Source organism: Pleurodeles waltl, chromosome 9, assembly GCF_031143425.1.
Source record: "Pleurodeles waltl isolate 20211129_DDA chromosome 9, aPleWal1.hap1.20221129, whole genome shotgun sequence".
NCBI classification, from domain to species: Eukaryota; Metazoa; Chordata; class Amphibia; order Caudata; family Salamandridae; genus Pleurodeles; species Pleurodeles waltl.
This window is the reverse complement of record NC_090448.1, coordinates 460,744,293-460,765,842: the sequence shown is the minus strand read 5'-3', so window position 1 is coordinate 460,765,842 and position 21,550 is coordinate 460,744,293. Positions and strand designations below refer to the sequence as shown.

The 21,550-nt window shown below is 40.8% G+C and overlaps 1 protein-coding gene across 2 annotated transcripts in view; it reads left to right on the top strand.

Moving 5' to 3' along the window:
* TRMT61A (tRNA methyltransferase 61A) overlaps window positions 1–21,550 on the top strand; it is a 95,489-nt gene that overhangs the window by 32,327 nt on the left and 41,612 nt on the right. For both annotated transcript variants that reach the window (XM_069207284.1, XM_069207283.1), the window contains one exon: window positions 9,154–9,420. In XM_069207284.1, the coding sequence (XP_069063385.1) occupies window positions 9,154–9,420 (267 nt within the window). The remainder of the gene's footprint in view (window positions 1–9,153; window positions 9,421–21,550) is intronic.

The following is a 21,550-nucleotide window of genomic DNA, read 5'->3' as shown; positions in this document are numbered from 1 at the left end:
CGGTTGAGTATTTTAAAATTTTAAAGGACCTTTTGGCACTGCACCTGATACTAAGAATCCTTAGACAAGAATGTCTTCACAGCTGCTACAAGGGAGGCACTCATTACAGCCATAATAAAATCTGACAAGGAACCTTGTGAATGCTCTTCTTACAGACTGCTCTCTTTATTGATCATGGGCAACAAAATCTTAGTGCGTGATTGTGAATAGGCTGAACCTGCTGATGGGAAACTAAGTCCTGCTTGACCAGGTGGGATTTATACGCGGCAGGACAACTTCAAATAACCTTTGCACTTTTCTTGCCCTAAACTTCAAGCAGCAGCTGTTTTTCTGAACACCAAGAATGCCTTAGACTCCCTTCAGTGGCCTTTTCTGCGAGCTGTGATTCACAGAATGAGCTTCTAGCATTGTTATATTCCACACCTAGTGCCAGAGTTCATACCAATGTACATACATCTCCCCCTTCTGAATTTTAGGGGCACTAGACAGGTTACCCCCTCACCTCTTTTATTCGCCCTAGCTATTGATCCTCTTTCCTCGATACTGCAAGAAATGCACTTAGCAAAAGGTTAAACCTTCTGCTCAAAACGTTAATATTACTGTACGCTGACTATATTCTTTTATTTGGAAATTCCAGGCATGAATCTTACTCATAATATACAGGATGTAATTTATTTCTGGTACTATTCCTACATACTGATTAACTACAACAAATTTGAAATGTAGCTGCTTACTAATGGAACTGCCAGACCCAAGCTTGACTTCCCTCTGGATTGGTGGGAGAATCAGTGAGATATTTGGGGGCACTTTATTAATAGGGATTGTGCACAATTCTGACAGATAATTATGAGCCAGTTGTGGATAAGCTTACCATTCAAACCGTTAGATGCATTTGCCTCTCTGTTTACCTTGTGTGCACAATAGCTCTGCCTAAAATTATTATACTACCCGAACTTCTATATTTGTTTACTAATATTCCCATATAGCGTGGGAAATACATGTTCAGTAGGATTTGAACAACATTGGCAACACTGCCCTGACAGGGTAAAAGCCTGAGACTCGGATGTGATAAACTCACTCAGCTGTATCAAGTTGGTGGCACTGCTATGCCTGAGGGACCTGACAACACTGCACCGCACTTGCTCATTAAGGCGTGTCAGATGGAGAATGGGATGCTACGTACTGTTCATACCATTGAAGATACCTAGACCTAGCAACATTATAAAGACCCTTAGATGTACACACCGAGCAATTTGTTCTGTAGCTTATAGGACGGGGACGACAAAGCTATATTTCTCTGAAATGCCTATTGTCGACAATCATGTTCTGCCTCATCCACTGAATCGTATGTTGAGACCACTCGCTAAACTGAAGCTTCGCACACTGACAGAACTACTAACAAGATATTCCTGACCATGGCTATGTTGCTTAGATTGGATCCTGCTAGACTTTTTCAGTGTTCTCGATGCTTTATCGAGATGGCATATTTTATTCACCTGGCTGTGTCCTCCTATTAATTTTTTCAAGGTGGAAGTTGCCTGAACCATAGAAGCTATCACCTGTCACTCACTAGATTGTCACCCATTAGCAATGGTACTAGGATACTTTGTAGATGTACTAAATACTGTTAGAGGATTGACGGTCTCCTGCTGGTCTTGGCAGAGTTCAGGATTTCCAGAGCTTGGATGAAGGGCCCAAAATAAAGGATTTAATTATAGATGCTGCACTTTGCAGTGATCTAACTGAAATCTTTCCATCCCGTAAACATATAATGACCAGGCTTGGAGACATTTGGGGTCCATTCAGGTAATATCTACTGCAATTAAACACATTGGCTATGTTGATTACATTTTGGATACGAATGTCTGACCTGCTGGTTGTGCTTTTTATTGTGTTTGCTTGCGCATGTCCCACTTTATTCTTGCTGTTATAGCCTTTCTGCATTGGGAGAAGGAGCCTCTGTTGAGTACTTGGCTTGCCATTCTTGTACTAGACTATATGAAGGATGGATGCTGCTCATTTCTCAGTCCTCTGGCTGATCAGTGTGACAATACGCTACTGCGCCTATAACTTGCTAGATGCTCGCTAGTAAGTGAACTAGAACTACTGCTTGTGGAATACAATTTTATTTGTGGTGGCTTTGTGATATGTTTAACTTTATTAGCTGCTCCATGTTCTCTGTGAAATGTGTTACTGCTCTGCTCAATTTTACCAAAAAATCATAATAAAAAGATCCTAACAAAAATAATTTCAGGTGAGGAAGCCTAAACATTTTCCGTAGTCTGGCACTGCATCTCAGTGCTGCCACTATTGTTATTGTGTGTTGTGTGCTTTCCAGAGCCTAGTCCAGATTTCTAGACTCCTTCACATGTTTGAAAAACATAATGTATCTACCAGAAGAATGTACACAGGCAGATGAAATACTGCTGTGGTTACATTGGTGGAAGTGGGCATTGCTTAGAGATGACTTTGAATAGAGCATTGCCATGTTTAATTCTGAATGTGGCCATGGCTTGAACTGAGTTCTTCATTTTCAGATCTTGGCAGGAAGTGTTTGATGTTCCATGCAGTCCTAAGAATGTAGTTGTCACTCTCTGTTATAGTCATTATGAGGCTTTGCAGTTTGTGTTTTGAGTCTAAAATAACACCCAAGTATATTTCATAAGAACTGGATTTTGGGTACTGTCCATTTTTTCAGATGTCCATTCCAATCAGTGTGTATTCTCAGTATTTCTCAGTTTTGTTTCGGTGAAAGTACAAAGAACTTTGTTTTCTGTATTTTTGATGTGCAGTTGGTTGGGGTCAGAAAACTGGGCAGTCCATTTTCAGGAGTTGCCCCTGCATATTGGCTTCCTTTCTGAGACTGTTAATACACTGTGCAGAGCTGAAGCTTGATGTGCTCTCCACACTTTCTGTGAACATTACTGCCCCAGTACTAATTCCAGAGCTGATGTTCATTTTCGTCAGGCAGTGCTACAGATCCTGTTAGCGGTGTCCAAACTTCTACTCTCAGTTACACAGACATATTTCCATGATTAGTACTTTCCTTGGACTGCTCATCCCTCTGCTCCAGAATTGTCAATTACTTTTTGTCTTGCCTTCTGCTCGAGAACTGCCAGTTACTTTTTGGCTTGCATAACGCTATTTATTAGCTGTGTGGACGTGTCCTTCCACCGCTGCGGCAGTCCATGTGTCGAACTGCATGGGGACGTTACAACTAAAGCCCTCTTTGGTCATCCTGCTGAATTCTGTCCGCGTGCCTGGCTCTAATGTGCCAACGCCGCTTCCTTTAGCACATTACATTGCCTGTGCTCGTTTTGACTGAAACAACCTGAGACCCAGCAGCCAGTCAGGCACTATCCACTGGTCAAGGGTGTATTAAAAAACCATTGCGGCCCATGTTACATTTGCTGTCCTTGGTTATCTCAATTGTATGACGTACAAAAAAAGTACAGCTTTTGGCACCCATGCTCCTGCATATTCTAAACTCCTGGGCTTCTGCCTGCAATAAATATTTAACACGAGATAGATTTGGTATTCACGTTTTTTGATTAATTACATTTGCTTAATACATTTCCAGGTGCGGCGCTTTGCATAATTGTTCGATGCGTTTCGTTGTGTGCCTTGGTCAGATTTCATCCTATCAGCACAGAAGGATTAATTCGAGATTAGCCTCTGCGTGCCCTTGCTGAGAAGCGTGCACGATAATGAGGCCTCTTAGCAGCTAGTGGAGGTGGGCGGCTATTAATGGCTGCTCAGAATATGCTGCATATGTTTTATTCTCACTTTCAAACTTTGCTTTCAGTCCTTTTTATGAAATTCCACCTGTCCAGACTCAGTGTTGTGTCTTTGATGTTAAAATGTATTGTTTTGCTGATTTATTTCTGCTTTTATCGCCGCTGGTTATGTAGGCAACCCAAACCTGATTGTCAGCGATTAAAACATGACAGGACCTGTTCAGGCAAGTGATACCAAATAAAATCGGTTATGGGAACAAGCAGAGGTAGATACTGGTCGCACCTTGTTTCGTGCTAAGCAGCCACATTGTACTGGTCATACAAAAGAGCTAGATGCCCCCTGGTCCTTTTACATCTCGGATTACCTTATTTTAAATGCTGTTTTAAGAATGTTCGTTTGCACTCCTTGGTTACTGAAGTGTTTGTTGTACAACTATTCTAGATGTGGTGTACTGGTAGTGTAACTTAGCAACATCTTGTAGAGTGGTTTGTGGAACCTACTAATTGCTGGTTTAAATCTCAGTGGTGCCATTTCAGCATTTCCTTGTGCTCTGGTTGATTAAATGGGTACCTTTTTTAAGTTTTCTAATTATAGCACCTGTTAGTAGGTGGTAAGAGACACAAAGTGTATCAAACAGAGGAATTTCAGTATTCAATTGATGGCAATGCTGCATGCCATATATTTGAAATATATGCTTATTGAGTTCTGCTTTCCATGCTTTCGGAAGTTTTTCACGTGCCTGATTTAGAGTTTGGCTGAGGGGTTACTCCATCACAACGGTGATGGATATCCCGTCCGCCGAAATATAAATCCCATTATATCCTATGGGATTTGTATTTTGGTGGATGGGATATCCATCACCATTGTGACGACTAACCCCTCCGCCAAACTATAAATCAGGCCCATAGACTTTGTTGACTTTAACTTCAAGGAGCTAGGTGACATCTAAGATTGGATGAGTTTGAGGCAGGATTTGATATTCTATATGTCATTGAGTGGGGACATTTTTAGGTCGAATTGGATATCATCCCCATAGTGTTAGATCTTGATGCTGCTATCTGGAACAATGAATCTGAGCGTTTCCATACAGACGTTAAAGGTGGTAGGAGAAAGGATTAACCGCACAGTACTCCACTGGGGCTGGGGAATGTCTGTGGAACTTATTTGCAGTAGTTAGTACCAGTTGGTAAAGTAGGATGTAAACCATTTAAAGATGGTGCCTGATAAACCCATGCATGTTTTCAGAGTGTTAATCAGATGATCAGAGCTGGGTGGTCTACTATGATGAAGGCTGCAGCAAGGTCAAGCAGGACCAGGAGGTAGGGGTTGTTCCTGTTGCTTAGGAGCATTGCGTCGTTGACTATTACAAGTGTGGCCCTCTTAGTGCTGCAGTGTGGTCTAAAACTTGAGTGTTTTTTTATTGCAGCACTCTCTTCTCTTCCATCTTGAAGAATTACAGGTGTGCCCTATTTTTTAAATCTGCACTGACACTTCTGGTGCGAAAGGGTGGTGATAGAGAAATGTTGTTCTAAAGGTTTGAATATGATGTGCTTCAGCCATACATTCTCATTGATGTACATTACTTTTTTTTAATGCAACCAGGACAAAAGTGTATTTTGCCTAAAGGTATAGTAATCAGATGTACAGTGGCTTATTAAGATCTATTACTTCCAGAGGTGACTCGACCAGAGTTCACAGATAACATTTGTAAGCATAACTGATGTATGCTTCATTTTGGAAAAATAACTACTGTGCATATTCAAACTACATTTCAGTGTTTTTCACAGTATTCCGTAATGCATACATGATAGTTGATTACTTTGATGCCTTTTCCTACCAGAATCTTGATTTATCTTCTGTAGTTTGTGCAGCTGAATTTGTAAATGAAAATGGAAACATTAGTGCATTTCTTCTTCACATTTTACTTCTACGTGTGAATTGATCTACATGTTTGGAAAATGTGTTTATATCCCTGCTGCCAGTGCACAATGTGAATTTACGTTTTCCATAGCTAGTCATCAAATTTGACAAGTAGTAGTAGATCATTAAGGAAAAAGTGTGACTTAGTTGAAAGTATGATTGACTAATGGATCATGTATTTTTCAGTTTTAAATCCTAAAATGCCTACATAGAAGCAGGAGGCTTCTCTGTAGGCATTTTAGTATTTAAAACTGAAAAATTAACTTAGCTGATTTGGCGTGGGTCTTGTTTATTAGTTTGCCCCGCTGGAGTCGTGCATATGTGTGTTTTCATCATTTTCGAAGAGTTTTACCCTCATCCTTCTGAGGTCACAGAAAATAGGGCAAGGTAAAATCTCTTTCTCACCAGGTTCTTGGACACTGGCTGCCAATTTCACCATATGAATTAAATAATTGAAATGAGGGATTAGGGGAGGGGATGCTTTGAGTCAAGGCAGAAGTTTGTGGACTTGATATTCGTGAAACATTTAAGTGCACATATCGTACCTGTGGTGAGAGTTACTTGTTTTGAAATACTTGCAGCACCATTTTGTTCATCAGCAGTCAGCTGCATATTGCACATTGTTATAGATTGTCCTCTGGATCAGATTCCAGGCCCTATTTAATGAATATCTTGCTTGCACTGCCCTGGGCTAGTTATCCTTTTAATCCTCGGTGAGATCATACTTTGGTATGTGGTTTCCATAGACAAAAATTACAACAAGTATCACTAACCATCTAAGTAGTTTTTAATTTTGACAAAATGTAAAGAAATTGCACAAAATAAGGTCTACATTATGAGTTTGCTACATACATACATTCTACTGGTTTCCAACTTTACTATAATGCCTTTGTTTTAGTTGACCATTCTGCTTCAGTGTTTAGCATATGAGACTATTAATATATGTAGTTCAGCAGACAGGAGACTCAGTAGGTATTACAGATGGATATCGGCTCTTGATGAATCAGTCCCCGCATCTAGGCCTTTGTTCTCTTCTCCAGAAGCACTTTTCACACCTATTCAAATGCTAATTCCTTTAGGAGAGAAAATGCAGATTAGCATTCAGGAATGTCAAGCAGAGAAAAAGTACCTTCTTGTAAGTTACTGTTCCTTCATATTTAGCAAAAATCCAAATTCACCACAGAATTATATTTATCATAAACATTAAAAATAGTTGTTTCGTTATTTTTCTGGGTGTTTCGTAACCAACATTAACGTTGTTTCATGTAATGATATAACCCAGTGTTTAACTAAGAAACAGCCAGGCCTGCTACAGTGAAAATAGCTCTTGGTACTTTTAGATACCACGCACCCTGCCTTGTGTGTACTAAGGCCTAGATAAGGGTGATGGTGATTTGTAAATATTTAAAATGAAGGTTTTAACCTGTCAAAGGGTTTGACAGATCGAACTGCAGTGTTTTACACTGCTAGAGTCAGGCTACAAATGACAGGCCCACAGTCAGATTTTCACTGTCACCATAGTGGTTTGTACAATCTGTGCTGCAGTCCACTAGAGACATTTAATTTACAGGCCCTTGGCACCATTTGTAATATGTATTAAGAACAGACAGTTAAGTTAAATATGTCAGTCAGGTCTATATCAGTTTCCTTATGTTTAAGGGGGGAGCACAGGCACTTTACCTCTGGTTAGCATGGGTACAATGCACAGTTTTACAGCCAGGATAACAAGTCAAGGCAAAATTCTGGGAGTGCAGCACACAAATGATAGTCAATTCCTACAGATTTAATATATACAATTTGCTGACCCTTTTTTGTGTATAAATAGGTGTTGTTAAAGAAGACGATTCCGTTTTTTTACTAACCTGCCATTCACTTGTTATGTTCGGATTAATTATCATAGCCTGGACCATATTAAATCATAATTTCGTTTCTATGCACCATTTAAGAAACTGGCATTAGTACAGTCTATCCAGTTTTCATATTGGAAATCTTGCTATCCCAAAAGTGCAATCCCCAAGGTTGTGCCAGGACTCGTTCAGATCCATGCCTTGTCAATTGAACGTATTTGTCTGCGCTTCAAATTACTTTAAAAAAATCAGAGATCACTTAGCTACCGTGTAATAAGGAACAATAGAAACTAAACGTGACTTGCAATGATTTTCTCTGGTATTTCCCGGTGTCCTGCTACTTAGACTTCATTCAGGCTGTTCAAAATCAAGCAACATATATTGCCTCAGAGACCTTCAGGAGATGTTATTATGTCACTAGGTATTTGGTCAATTACACTGGCTTCCTGTGAAATTGTATAGTCTGTCTTAGAGTGTACTGTTACCCAAAAGGTGGTGTATAATAACTATCAAGGCTATTTAAACTAGGTCATGAAACTCCATCTGTTGCTTTGTTGTAAAATAAGGCCATTTGGTTGTTCGAAGATTTGAAATTGTTTGAGCAGATTGTAAAAGCTCTTTCTTCCACTCCATCAAGCACTGGAATAATTTCGCCATGTCTGCTAGGAACATAGATGAACACGTTGTGTTTCATATATGCGGCAGGATATATATATTTTTTATTTTGGCCCTCTTACTCTGACATTTTTAGTAGTTGAGTTCCTTTTTTTGGAGTTATATATATATATATTCAAAATTATTGCCTATTGTGTTAGTTTAAAATGCATGTTTGACTAATAGTATTGCCATAGATGGGTGAGGCTCTTGCTTACACATGGCATAGGCTTGGAAAAATATTGTACATACATTCTTTCCAGTTGCAAGGCTGCTTTGGAATGACCCCCCTCCTCCCTACAGTGCAGGCAGCATAAATAAATGCCGTTACTAGGAGACCTGTAGGGGAGGTAAAATCTTGAAGGCGGGGTGGACTACTTGGGAGAGTTCGCGTTAGTGGTTTAATTATACACTGCTTTGTTTGGGGTGCACTCTTGCAGCATGTTGTTCTCATTTCACTCTATGATCTGCAACAAACGCTTCCTACCAATCTCTACTGTAAATCCTCCCTGACTCCTTCCCATCCCACGTGCCTTGATGTGATGACATTGTAATATTGTTAAAATAAAGAGCCTGGAGACAATGTGAAAACACATTTATATGGGTACGACTTGAAAAATTGCAACTTATTAGCTGAAATGCAACTCAAAAATGATGACAGCAGCAGATGCTGAGAAAGTTACTTTGTGCTTCGGGTTCGTTCCAAGGTTAGGTTGTTCAGAGTTTCTAAAACTTGTAAGCTCTGTATTAAAATGAGAACGTAACTGGAGGAAGCTTAAAGCAAGTGTTTCTTTGCATGAAGTAGTCATGCGCGCAAGATCTCGTGCGCTTTTTTGTTTTAGGCCGCGCTGTAGAATCTAACTTATAATTGTGTGATCTGTCTTAATGATTTCGTCGAGTTATTAGTTTGGCATTGCCAATTAATCTCTTGTGGATAAAGTGTGTATTTTCTCAATATGTGTTTATCTTCCAACCTGTGTGTTTCTGTTCCTAGGCACCGGAAGTGGATCTCTCTCTCATGCTATTATACGGACCATTGCGCCCACAGGGCATCTGTACACCGTCGAGTTCCACCAGCAGAGGGCAGAAAAGGCAAAAGAAGAGTTCTGTGAACACAAAGTTGACCACCTGGTGACGGTCAAGAACCAGGATGTGTGCAAGAACGGGTTCGGTGTCACGAATGTCGCAGACGCTGTGTTCCTTGACATTCCGTCTCCATGGGAAGCTATTGGTCACGCAAAGGACGCCTTGAAAGTCAAAGGTAATTGTGTCAAGGATATCTATCATGTGGTCCGTGTGACGCAGACAGAGCAGGTTGTGTTTGTTTGTCCACGTATTGAGCCGATTCTAACGCTCAGGTGCAACGTACGTGTTTTTGCATCTAAAGTGTCAGCCTCAAACAACTGATTGTAATGCGAATCAGCGTAGGCAGATCTTTGTTAGTTACAAAAACAGCTCTCCACCCACAGTAGTTACCATGTATGAATATGGAGCAGGGTTTTGAAGTACGTTTTTGAACTGCAGAAAATGTATTATTTCAATCCGATGAATATGTAACTACCTGGGAATGTGTGGGCGAGAATCAGATCATCATTGACGAAAGCGTAGGGTTATGTACTTTTTATTTTCATTCAGTTTTATTTTTCATTTGTTTAACCCATTCTTACATCTAGCACATTCAGGAATTATATAATAAATGTTCTTGTATTAAACCAGGAATATCCTCATGCTTTCTAATTTATCCTTATTGTATCATATTTGTCTAAGTAAAAAATGAACTACGAGAATATTAACTGCATTCTTGTTTCTTCTAACGGATTCAAATAATTTTGCATTTGTGGTTTATCCTTTAAGGGAAGTTAGCAATTGACACTGTCCTAGCTCTCTACTATAGCTCTCTGTTCAACTCTATGGTCTGCAAATCATGTGTGTTGATTAGGAGAGGTAGAAGGAAGGGCTGCCTGGTGCTTGCAGATAAATATATCGAATAGTGAAAGGGAACAGAAATATGCGCCTGTCCCCGAGAACACACCAGGACAGGGCATGGACATACACCCGTCCACAGACGGGAGCAAAATGTGACATTTTCACTTGATACTGACAACAGAACTACCCCTTACTTAATTGGCTTAAACCTCGCTCAGTGCGCACAGCAGAGTGCTCTGTCACTTCTCACAGACCTCAGAACTACACGTCACTAAAGCTATTTCTTACTTTCCAGAGACAACAGAACAATGCCTCACGTTTGCCAGAGCAGTCTCTTTAATCAGTTGACTGATGTCTTGCTCAGAGCAGCGAGCAGAGCTATCCTTTGCTTTTCACAGATAGCAGAGCTGTTACTCGATTGTCATAGATAGTAGCGCTACCCTCCCCCTTTCACTGACTGTTGAGTTATCTCCACTGATTAGACAGCAGATTTGTGTCTTGTTCTCCTGATCATCTTGGACAACTACATACTTGACTGATTATCCTTTTATCGCCCTGCCTTCAGTCTGTCTACATACATCCATTGCAGTTCTCAGCTAGCCCCCTAAGCCACTATACAGCCAGAACATAGTTACAGGCTTGATGGAGGGTTGCAAGAACTGAACTCTTTTTAGAGCACCCAACAGTGACTATCCATTACACAAGCATGGCTCATTCTTGTTAGATTGCAGGGTTGTAAGATTCGCCCCTGCCCTTTGAAATGTCATTGTAGGGAAAATCATTTGGTTACATGCACACCACTTGCACTTAGTTGGCCCAGTGGAAGGTTAAAATCTCGTCTTCCTCACCTGTCAACAGAGACATCAGTCTGCTTAAAGTTCCAAAAGGAAACGTACTTGCTAGTCAGAGTGCTATATAAATATTCCAAACATGTTAGGAAATCCTCGTGCTCTTTGTAAGGGAAATCATGGATAACAATATGGAGGCACAGGGAGCTAGGATAAATGAGAGCTTTTGGACGTGGTGGATTGCAAGAATATTGCTGCATTAAGCAGATTGTAACTACAGAGAGACTTACCTACTTTGACAGACCTCGACAACAAAGAATGCTTAGGTCACAAACCCAGTGTGACCTTTGAATCAACATAAACTCTCACATCAGCACAGTGAGCCCAACAATCCACACACTGACTGAAACAGGCCAAGAACACCAGTGACAGTACAATATCCTCCGGAAAGCAGACGATCCTCTGAGGCCCCAAAATGATGGATTGACGTTCCTGACATGAATCAGGGGGAGGGTGAAATGACTGCCACACCCACAGTGACAAACCTAGAAGTCTCACTCTTTCCCTAGTTTGCTGTGCAGATCACAATTAACTCCCCCCAAAATATTTGTGTGCCTTTATTGAAGGGAAAGAGTTTGTAGTTTCCCCCCTTCTGGTCCCAATATGACTGTTGCAAAATTCTTATCATGGATTATGGCTTTATGGCTGGGATGTTCACGCAATCCAGAGGAATACCCAAATCATGCAATGAATTTGTACAATAAATGTCTAGGAACATTGTCAAAAAATGACCGCAAATTCCACATATAAACTTTCTTTCTTGAGGGTGGCATTTTTTAAACAAGCATTTGCAGTGCACTGGGTCTCGCATTTCATCGAGTTAGAGCTATTAGCGTTGTAAACTCCTAACCGGAATTTTCTTGCCACATTAAATGAAAAAAAAAAAAAAAGCCGAGCACGATTGCGCTGTGTAAAGCACAGCGCAATTGCACTGCGAAATAAAGAGAAAATGTAGTCCAGAAACCATACGGAAAACATGGAGCCTCGTATGTTTCCAGTAGTTGGTTGGTGCGCTCAAGGAGGGCTAAACACCGGAAAAGGCGTGACGTATGCTTGCCTTTTACTAATGAAAGCAAGCGGATTTTAAAAGGCAAGCCCACGAACCAATGTAAGGGACTGACGTGACATGGGCATGGTTAGAATTCCAAAGAGAGATTACAGCAGGGGACGGAGCGCTTTGCGCTCACTCCTAAAAATTGGATACAACCTGAATGTCTGGTTGATTATGCTTATTTTATTTCCAAAACCCACAAGGCACTAAGACAAGACAATGTTGTACTTGGCCATACTTCAAGTCTGTGAAAATCTGAATGACAGAAATGTTTTTAAATGTTGTCAAGCAAACTAATGAGGCGGCTGTTTGCAGGACTAGACCTGTCACCCTTGTTGTGCAGTGGAACAATTTCTCCACCAGAATGTGGTACGGGTCCTTCGCGTGCAATAGCATTGCCCACAAATATGTAGATTTCATAGGGTAGGCTCTGTTTTCTACAGTAGCTGTTTTTGTCAGGGTAAATGTTTCATCTGTAGATTCCTATCAAATAGGACTCCTTAGTGCAGGCCTGGATGTACATGAATGGAAAGTGCGCAAGCCAACAGTCAGTGATGTACTCCTATGGTTTTGCCCTATAACTTTTGCTACCGTTCACTATAATATGCCAAAAGGTGCGTGTGTTGTTCTTACCGATTGTCCTCATCAGCCGTTTTATGTGTTCCCTACATACCATCTTCTTGCTCAACAGATGTTTATAGCATCCTTTATTGTTTGCGATATCCCCTGTGTTCCTTCTAAGGCCACAATTAACGATACCTTTGCTCGACTGCAAGACTTATCAAACAAGTGGTGACGGCCAGGTATGATGGGTACAGGATTCCTAGAATGGAAGGCATGAACTCTCTTATTTCTGTGCCAGCGTAATACAATTGCAATAACGAGCCAATACTGTATGCTATGTAATGCAGATTGTAGTTGGAGTATTTAAGTGCATACTAACAGAGATACAATGATGGTGATAAGATCTATTCACTAAACAGAATCAACCCACTACAAGATCCACGGCACAAAACCTATATGTGTTTCTGATCGCAATATGTAGTGAAACATGTGTTAGCTCTCCAGGCTATTGTCCGAATTCCCTCTTAAGGTCTCGTAAAATATTTTGCCATTTCCTTTCAGTAGGATGTCACGTGAGGCATCTGGTTTGCTCCGTATATAGAACTATGCTTGCTGCTTCGGCCCATTTTGAAGTTGTCATAAGCCAATGAGTAACTGTGAGGTGGCTTGGAGACTTGCCTCACCCTGAGCGCTCTCTTGGCTAATAATAAAGCATAACCTAAAAATCAAGCCTCAACTCAGATTTTTTGGGACATTTGAAAAGTCCTGCAAGGCAGAATTGAAAGCAGTACATGTTGGTATATTCTGTTTCGACTAAAAGTGTGTTGCACACCTCTCCCGAGTAGGCCTTTATATGATGACAATCACATAACGCATCTTTTATCCCCACACCTAAGGTAATTTGGATTAGCTGTTGGAAAAATAATATAAAGCAGCCTAAGGAGTTACGCATGCCTTATGTAATACATTATACTGAAATATTGGAACTGTGCATTAAATGACCGCTTGTGAGGGTATTCTAGTGTTTTACCCCATTCCTTGTCATTGAGAGCTCTTCCTATGTCCACCTCCCAATTTTCACTGAATTGTTTTAGGGAAATTACAGCAAGCCTGCCTAAGTCACCATATTGGTTGTTTACCTGTCCCCCCAGGATAGACCGCTTAAAATAAGGCATGTACCTGAGATTCGGAGTCTGTAATTGCCCAGTAACTAAGTATTGCCTGACTAGTTTCCCATGGGTCAGACACTGCCCTGTATGTAAACCATATTGCTCTACTAGGATCTCGTAGTAAAGGAGCACTCTGTCTTGAAATAACTTGCCCACCATCAAAAGGCCTGCATTTTCCCACATTTCCAGTAAAATCTTTGGAAAGGACGTCTGGAGTTATGGATACTCTGTAAAGACCTAGGTGGAGCATGTGTAGTTATTTGACTAGTTCGCTTTAGGCCTCTATTGTTGCAGTACAATGCTACTCGTTTCACAAAAGACATGTTTTCAGGATTGTGCCAGTAGTGACATATAGTTCCTGTAGTTTAGTCTTGTTAAGATCCAGCTCAGCCAGTGAGCGACCAGCTAAACAATGGAGGTCACTGATGTTGTATCATCAAATAATAGTTTTAAAATCTAGGGCTCAAAACAGTCAGGACCTTTAGTGTAGATAGCAAGACCCTGTGTATGTCTGTATTCCAGATCGTCTCCAAGCCTACTGTCCAAGTTGCAAAATAATTTTCTGAGGCGTCAGAAAGGGGTATGTTTGAGGAGAAATATAGCAGTCAGCATAATAGTCATATTGGCTGGGGCAATTCTGCCAGTTGTAGGCACCGGTGAGGACTTCCAAACTGAAATTTGTGATCTAGGTGCAGCTATTGCCGTACTTAGATTACCATCCATTAAGTCTTGCTTGGTGTGATATATTTATTCCTAGATAACGAAATGTTTGAGCTCCCTATAATTTACGCTGTGCCCCATATGTATTCTGAATTCATGACATGATTTGGACCAGTTTATGCCTAATCCTAATGTTACTTAAAAGTCATTCAGAATAGGTAATATATGTGGGATATCAGTGCACTCATCCTTCATTTTATAAGCTACCAGGCCACCTGTGTACCGTGACAGCACAAGAGAAGTATTAGATTGAGCTATGGCCCAATTTCAATATCTTCCCGAAGCTTTGTGCTCAGCAGCTCTAGGGCTAGGGCAAATGGAAGAAGTGATCAGGGGTATCGAGTTCACTTAGAAACCTCCAAACGCTTCAGATATGAGACTGCCATGCCTAACCCTAGTTGCTGGCTTCATATATACCAGTTTGAGCCAACAGAGCATATTGGGACTAACCCAAATTTAATCAGAATAACAAGCATTTGTTACCACCCAAGAGTGTCAAAGGCCTTTTTCAAGGTACAAAACAAGGCAGGCTGAGTGCTGCCATGAAGATGCAGCGACCTCCAGGATCCGATATAATCGCATAGTATTGAGGGAGGCATTTCTTACCAGAATAAATGTCCTGTGGTGAGAATGGGCAAATTCCGGAAGCCTAGCAGCAACTTTGATGCCAGGGTCCTGCTTAATAACTGGTAGTTGTTACTCAGTTTGATAATGGTCTTTATGGAGCTACTGTAAAGGGCTGGAGGGGTAATACCCCAGTATAAGCTGCCTTATAGCTTAACTTGGCTAGTTTTGGCACCAGTAGGTTAGTATAAGAGTTAGAAAACTTTATGGGCAAACCTTTTAGACCTGGTATTTTGGTGAGAGACATTTCTTTAATTGTTGTACTGATATCTTGTCTGAAACCTGTTCTTCCATAGCTGTTCTATGGGTAGGGGCAATACTTAGCTGTCTCAAGCCATCTAAGAAGTTCGCTATGTCTTTGGTCGTGCTCTCTGTTGCTGTGCTGTATATTCTGGTATAATATTCATGGAATACTAATTGTATTTCGTGCTGTATGTAAATGATTGTGTTCGAGGAAGAATGTATACCCATGATGTTGGCTAAAGTTTGCCCCAGTCTGCTAAGACAGGAGAACAGTCTTTCAGTTTGCTCTGCAGCGGAGTGGGTCTCGGCCACATATGCATTATCATCAATACCCCTCATAATTTCTACTATGGACGAGTGCCTCTCGCGCCCCAGCCAGATAAGCTGGTTGTATTGGTTTTGAGATGTCACAGAGTATTTGTGCTCTAGAGTTTTACAAGCCCCTACTGTGGTCTGTATGCATCACCCACTAATGATGCTTTTAAACGCCTCTCGTTCTGTCAATAAGGATTCATCCTTTCTTGTATTTCAAAGTGAGTCTAATTAAATGCTGGGTCCTCAAGCATGGTTGTTTGTAACGCCCATTTTGGGAAAGGGGGCTAATGCATGCTAACTAGCAACGCGGGTTTATGATGGGACACAGTTTTGCACAGGCATTCAAGGAGGGCCACAGTCGGCTGCAAAGTGTTACAGAAGAGCATGTGATCTAGTTTTACATGTAGATCACGTGGTGGAAAAAAGGGGTATTCTTGTGCAACTGCTTTCTTAGCATGCCATACATCAGATCGAGATGAAAGTAAGATTCTGTGTGCTAGTGTGTTGTCATTTTGAGTCATGGAGGACTAAGCAGGAGGGGGACGTGAGCTGTCTAAGTGAACATTTAATGCACAGTTAAAGCCACCATCTAATATCCATGATGTGTGCCCATTTTGCCAAGATAGTGGTTAATTTGGGAAGAAAGTGTGGCTGCTTTGAATTTGGGACATAAATGTTGCCCGGTAGTGCTGCAGTGCCATCAAGTAGGCCTTCTACCAGGACATATCAACCTTCCTTATCTGCCTCAGTCGAGAGCAGCCTGAAAGGGACCACCGGTCCCACACAATGAGCACTTCCCCGGCATAGGAAGAAAAGCTTTTGTAAAAGCACTGTTCCCTCCATCTCTTCTGTTGTCTAGACCTTTCTATTTCTTTTAAGCAGGATTCCTGAATGAATGTGATATGCGCACCCCTTCATTTGAAAAGGGTTTTAGGTGCTTGTTGTGGGTACCCACACAGTATACATGTAAGGGTAAACAGTACTGCTGAACTGCCACGTAGGAGAAACCCTGTGTCCTGATGTGCATCAGAGCCTTGTCTTGGGAACATTCCAACCCCCCTCCTCAGGACTGAAGGTGATCGCCCAAGCTTCTGTGAAAAACTAACAAGTATTACACACTCCTTAGTCAATAAAAAAACTAACAAGTATTAGACACTCCTTAGTCAATATTAACATCCAGGATTGAATAGGAGAGTGGCACCCACGCAAGGTGCCAAACAGCACCTTGTCTGTAGCCTACCTTTTACCAGTACTTATACATATGTGAGTCTGTGGATCCTGTACTAATTTCACACAGCAACATGTGGTAATCTGAGCTTGCAAGGGCATCGAGTTTGGGTGAGCAGTGTAGCAAACTGTACAGCATGCAAGGTTTTGATGGCTAGAATTGCATAGCATAGACCCATGGCTTTATGCAAAAAGAAACGTCCATCGTGAACATTCAGAAAGTGAACAGGTGCCGTATTTTAAATAAACAAATTCAATTTCACTGGTCATCATGTTAATTATCATTCGACCAAACATACAAACGGTGACGGGAGGAATACTTTCAATATGTCTGACCACTGGCAGTTGTTAGGGGTAGCATTCCAACCCATTGTTCTTTTCACCCCAGCAACCTCCACTCCCCAAATTCCTCCTCAGATTAGACCCAGCCATATGCAAACCAGTCTTTGTCCTGCTCCAATAGGAATAGTCCACTCTGGACTGCCAAGCAAGATCCTCTCTGAATCTGAACACAGGAAACCAAAGACTGGTTTTGGCCTGATTGAGCCTCTTCAGTCAGGTGTAGTTTGGGTGCTGTGGCATACTGAGCAAGGGACCAACGTCTGGGCATAAGCTTGGCCACTTAGATTGTTACATCTGATACACAAAACGTGTTGAGAGGAATGCTTGCAATAAGTCTAACAACCAGCAATAGCTTGGGATAGCATTCCAACCCATTGTTGTTTTGCCCCTCGAATAGTGTCCCACCCCCTATTATAATACCCCATAATATGTCCTAATGAACCCATTCCTCTTCCTCAAGCAATTCAGGCCTACAACTTTTCATTTCGATGTAGTGGAATAAAGTATAAATGCAAGGGTAAGTTCCAAGTGCTTTCGATTTAAATTTAATTCTGTAAGCAGTGTTATTTCAAATAACAAATATTGAAACACTTGCCTATGTAAGTAAGCTGTAAGATCTTATATACCAAAATACCTCTCCGCAGACTTCATTACAGAGTAATAACAATACACTCTTAAATGTCTACTGATTTTAACATACACTTTTTACTAGAATTATGTCAGACCTACTTCCTTTATTGTAACTATTTATGACAAACGGAACAGGTTAGCCTTGATTATTGGCATGCCACCAACACATGCCTACTGTATTGAGGATAAGCTTTTCCACAAGGCAAAATTGTAGTACAGGCAGACCTTCTCCTCCATCTTGTGCTGTGCACAATATAACCAATAAGTGGGCAGAGCATAAGCCCCTCTCAGTACAATTTCTGAAAGCACTTCTTCTGTTGAAGATATAAGATCTGACGACAACTACACTGTCGAGCCAGATAAAAATGCCCAGCACTTGGGACGCGGTGGAGAACGTGGAATGCTTCACCATAAAGGGGACTGAAGGTTACAGGTAAGTGGAACATGCTAGTCTCCGACTGAACGCTCATGTATAATCAAAACTGGACGCTGGGGGTTGTGCGTCTTTAATTACAAACTGTTGGAGAACGTTTTTGAAAGCTCAGCAAGTTCGCCCCGGTCCTACCCAGCTGTGCAGGTTTGGTGCATTAGACGCCCTTTCCAAGGGTACCTTTATCCGTCACTCCCCAGTGAGCCCACAGCAGCTCTCACGACGAACCTCGCGTTCAGGGCCGCATTTCAAAGTGATCAGCAAGAAAGACTGCATGCAGTTCGTGCAATAAGTCTCTTTTTCTTATGTAGTGGAGCTGGGAGTACAGTTCCCATCCGTTAACTTGTATGTACATCCACTGCATATCTCTGGATAGAATAACCCCCCTCCCCCCCCCCCTTCACAGCATTTTCCGTTGTCCCTGCTGCAGTGCAGTCCACCTCCTCAACCTGGATGGGCACGTCTCCCTGCAGCTTCTGCTGAGCAATGGTGTCACGTGCTAATAGTTTCTCTCCTGCGACCATGTAACCTTGGTTATTTTCAGCTGCCTTCCACAGTTCTCATCGGGTTAACCCCCTTGTGACTGTAGCTATAGCAGCAGCCTTTTCATAAATTCTGGGCTGCAAAGCAAATACTCTGGGATTTGGAGAATGTCCACACAATATCCACTGAAACTGGGGGCCTCCGAGCATGGCGTTCAGGCGCTCCTTGAGTGAAGTCGTACAAGATGAATACCCAACGTCTGACTCTATACATTAGAAATAACTATCAGAAACATTCCTGTGAATGCCATAATGTTAAAAGTGTTAAAACATTTTAAGGTTTTTGCACGATGTTGTACACTGTATTATCATCGCCTTTCTGTACATTGCTCACCTTCAGATTTACATGGCATTTTTTAATTTCCCATTAAAACACTGGCTTTTTTTTTTTTTTTACACCAGAATTTAATGAGATACTGAGATAAAGAAATAAAATCTGGGAATATAATGTCTCTTGGTCTGAAATTGATGTGGCCGTATATTTTCAATATTTTTTGCAATGAAGTGGCTGTATAAACATTTCTGTAGTTCACACTGATATGCAATATGATAATAAAGTAAAAGCAAGTTGGAGAAATTGCCTTTCATTACTATAAACACGTATATGCGCCATAATAACCCTAACATAGTAATGTAAATCTTCTTTATTGGCTTTTTTAAAGTCACTATAGTTTCACACCTGTATCGCTGCAAATTACAAAAGTAATCCACTGATTATTGGAGCCGGCTTCCAACATGTGTACGTCGGTAGTATGATATGAATAAGGATGGGTAGACAAGGCTGACTCCAGACTGTCTTGCATCTGAGATTCACCAATGCTTTAAGAATCTGTAATGTTTCAAAAACTAAAATCTGAATTAAGGGCAAAATTATAAAAAACAAAAAACACACAAAATCCTTTAGTAAGCATACATCTAAATCATAATCAAGAGCACAACATAATAAAGCATTATTGCATACCAATTTACTTTAGAATTAAAGGAACATTTTTATGAACATAAACACTTACCTTAAATAATTAGATAGAGAGAGCAGAATATGTTCATCCATGCCTTAAATCAACTAAATTGCATACTAGACAATTATCTTGCATGCAGTAGAAATGCAAGAATTAAAATTAGATTTCTGTTACGGCATTTTCTCTTCCATCATATAAGTCTTACGTTCTCTTGAAGTTAGCCAGTTGTTGAATGTTCTGGATGCAGGATTCTCTTATAAAGAATAAACCGGTCTTCCAATTGCGCAAAAGCGTTTTCTTTACCGTTAATTAAACCCCTCAGAACCATTTGTCATGGTGGATGATACGTCACTCTATTATCATAAAACATGTTCAGTAAAACTATTTAGAGAGAGACAACTGCTGATCAGTAATTAGACAACTACTAAAATATCTGCCCTTGAATGTCAAAATGAGGATAGTCCATTAGTTCTAGTCCAGTAACATCCAGCCATAGGGAGCACTAGACTGGTCACTCTTCCAATATTTGTACCCCCACTAACATGCCGGCTGTGAACATCATATATATATATTGGCCAGCCGGGTAACAGTTGACAGCAGCACTTTCCAATGAGCTACATTATTAGGAATTTGAATGCACCCTCTTTGTCTCTTCTCCTTTTTCTGAATGCTGAGAGATCCATTTAATTTGAAACCAGCATGAGTAACAGTAGATCTTACCTTGGAGCTCCTGGGAGACTTTAGTAATTTTAAAATGCCCAACGTATATGGTTAGACACCCAGTTTTCTAGTATATTCTGTAGTGACTTATAGTTCCTGTTCTAAATTTCTGGAAGATGATTTGAACTTTTTTCCAGATACATCCATCTTGCGGTTCCGAAAAACTTGATTACCTTATTCACCTTTCTGTGATGGACCTTTGTCCATCAGGTAATCCTTTAGCATTTTTTCATACACAGTCAAGAGAAAGATACTTTTGCCATGTAGTTCATCCTGGTTGCTCATTCCCTGATGGATTTGCAGAAACTAAACCTGCGGGGAAACCTTAACTGTAATTCTCCTTTTCATTTCCCTGCATTCTCTTGTGAAGAAATGTAATTAATTTACAGCTGATATGGTCTTTTATCCACCCCTCTTCTTAAGTATGTGGTTGTCTCTCCAGACACCCTTTCTCGGGAAAGAAGAAAATGGACCATTCATTCATACCTGCACTCTCTTAATGTAGTCATTGTCAGTTCAACTTAACTGTCTCTAGGTTAATCATATTCATTCACTTATCTCTAGGCTATCTTGGTATACAGTCCTCCAGCGTGAAAGCTAATCATTGATTGGCACTAGAACTAATATAGAGTTGTCAAGTCCACCTCAAGTACTTTTGCTTCTGAGTCAGCCACTTGTCCTTATCAAGTTTCATAAAGGGCGGCACCTACTCTCAAGGTATGGAATAAAGGAGTCCCTCTCCTCAGTCTGCCTTTCAGTCTCAGTAACTTGAACCTCGTTACTTGTAAACACTCCTTTTAGAAGATGACTTTTAAACCTTTTTACATAGTTTCTGTTCACACAGTCTCCTGTCTGTCTCTCTTCTCTTTGCGCGCTTTGAAATGTCCAGCATCTTGATCTCCCTATTGAGTAACTCTTAATGCATATGGAACATAGGTTTGTACATGCTACCGGGGGTGCTCTAACTATTGTAGGAACTCAATAACTACAGGAATGGATGAATCTGTATAACCTAAATATTCATATAGCACATCAAACGGGAAGATACATATACATCTTGTTGAGAGGAGTTTCTCAATAT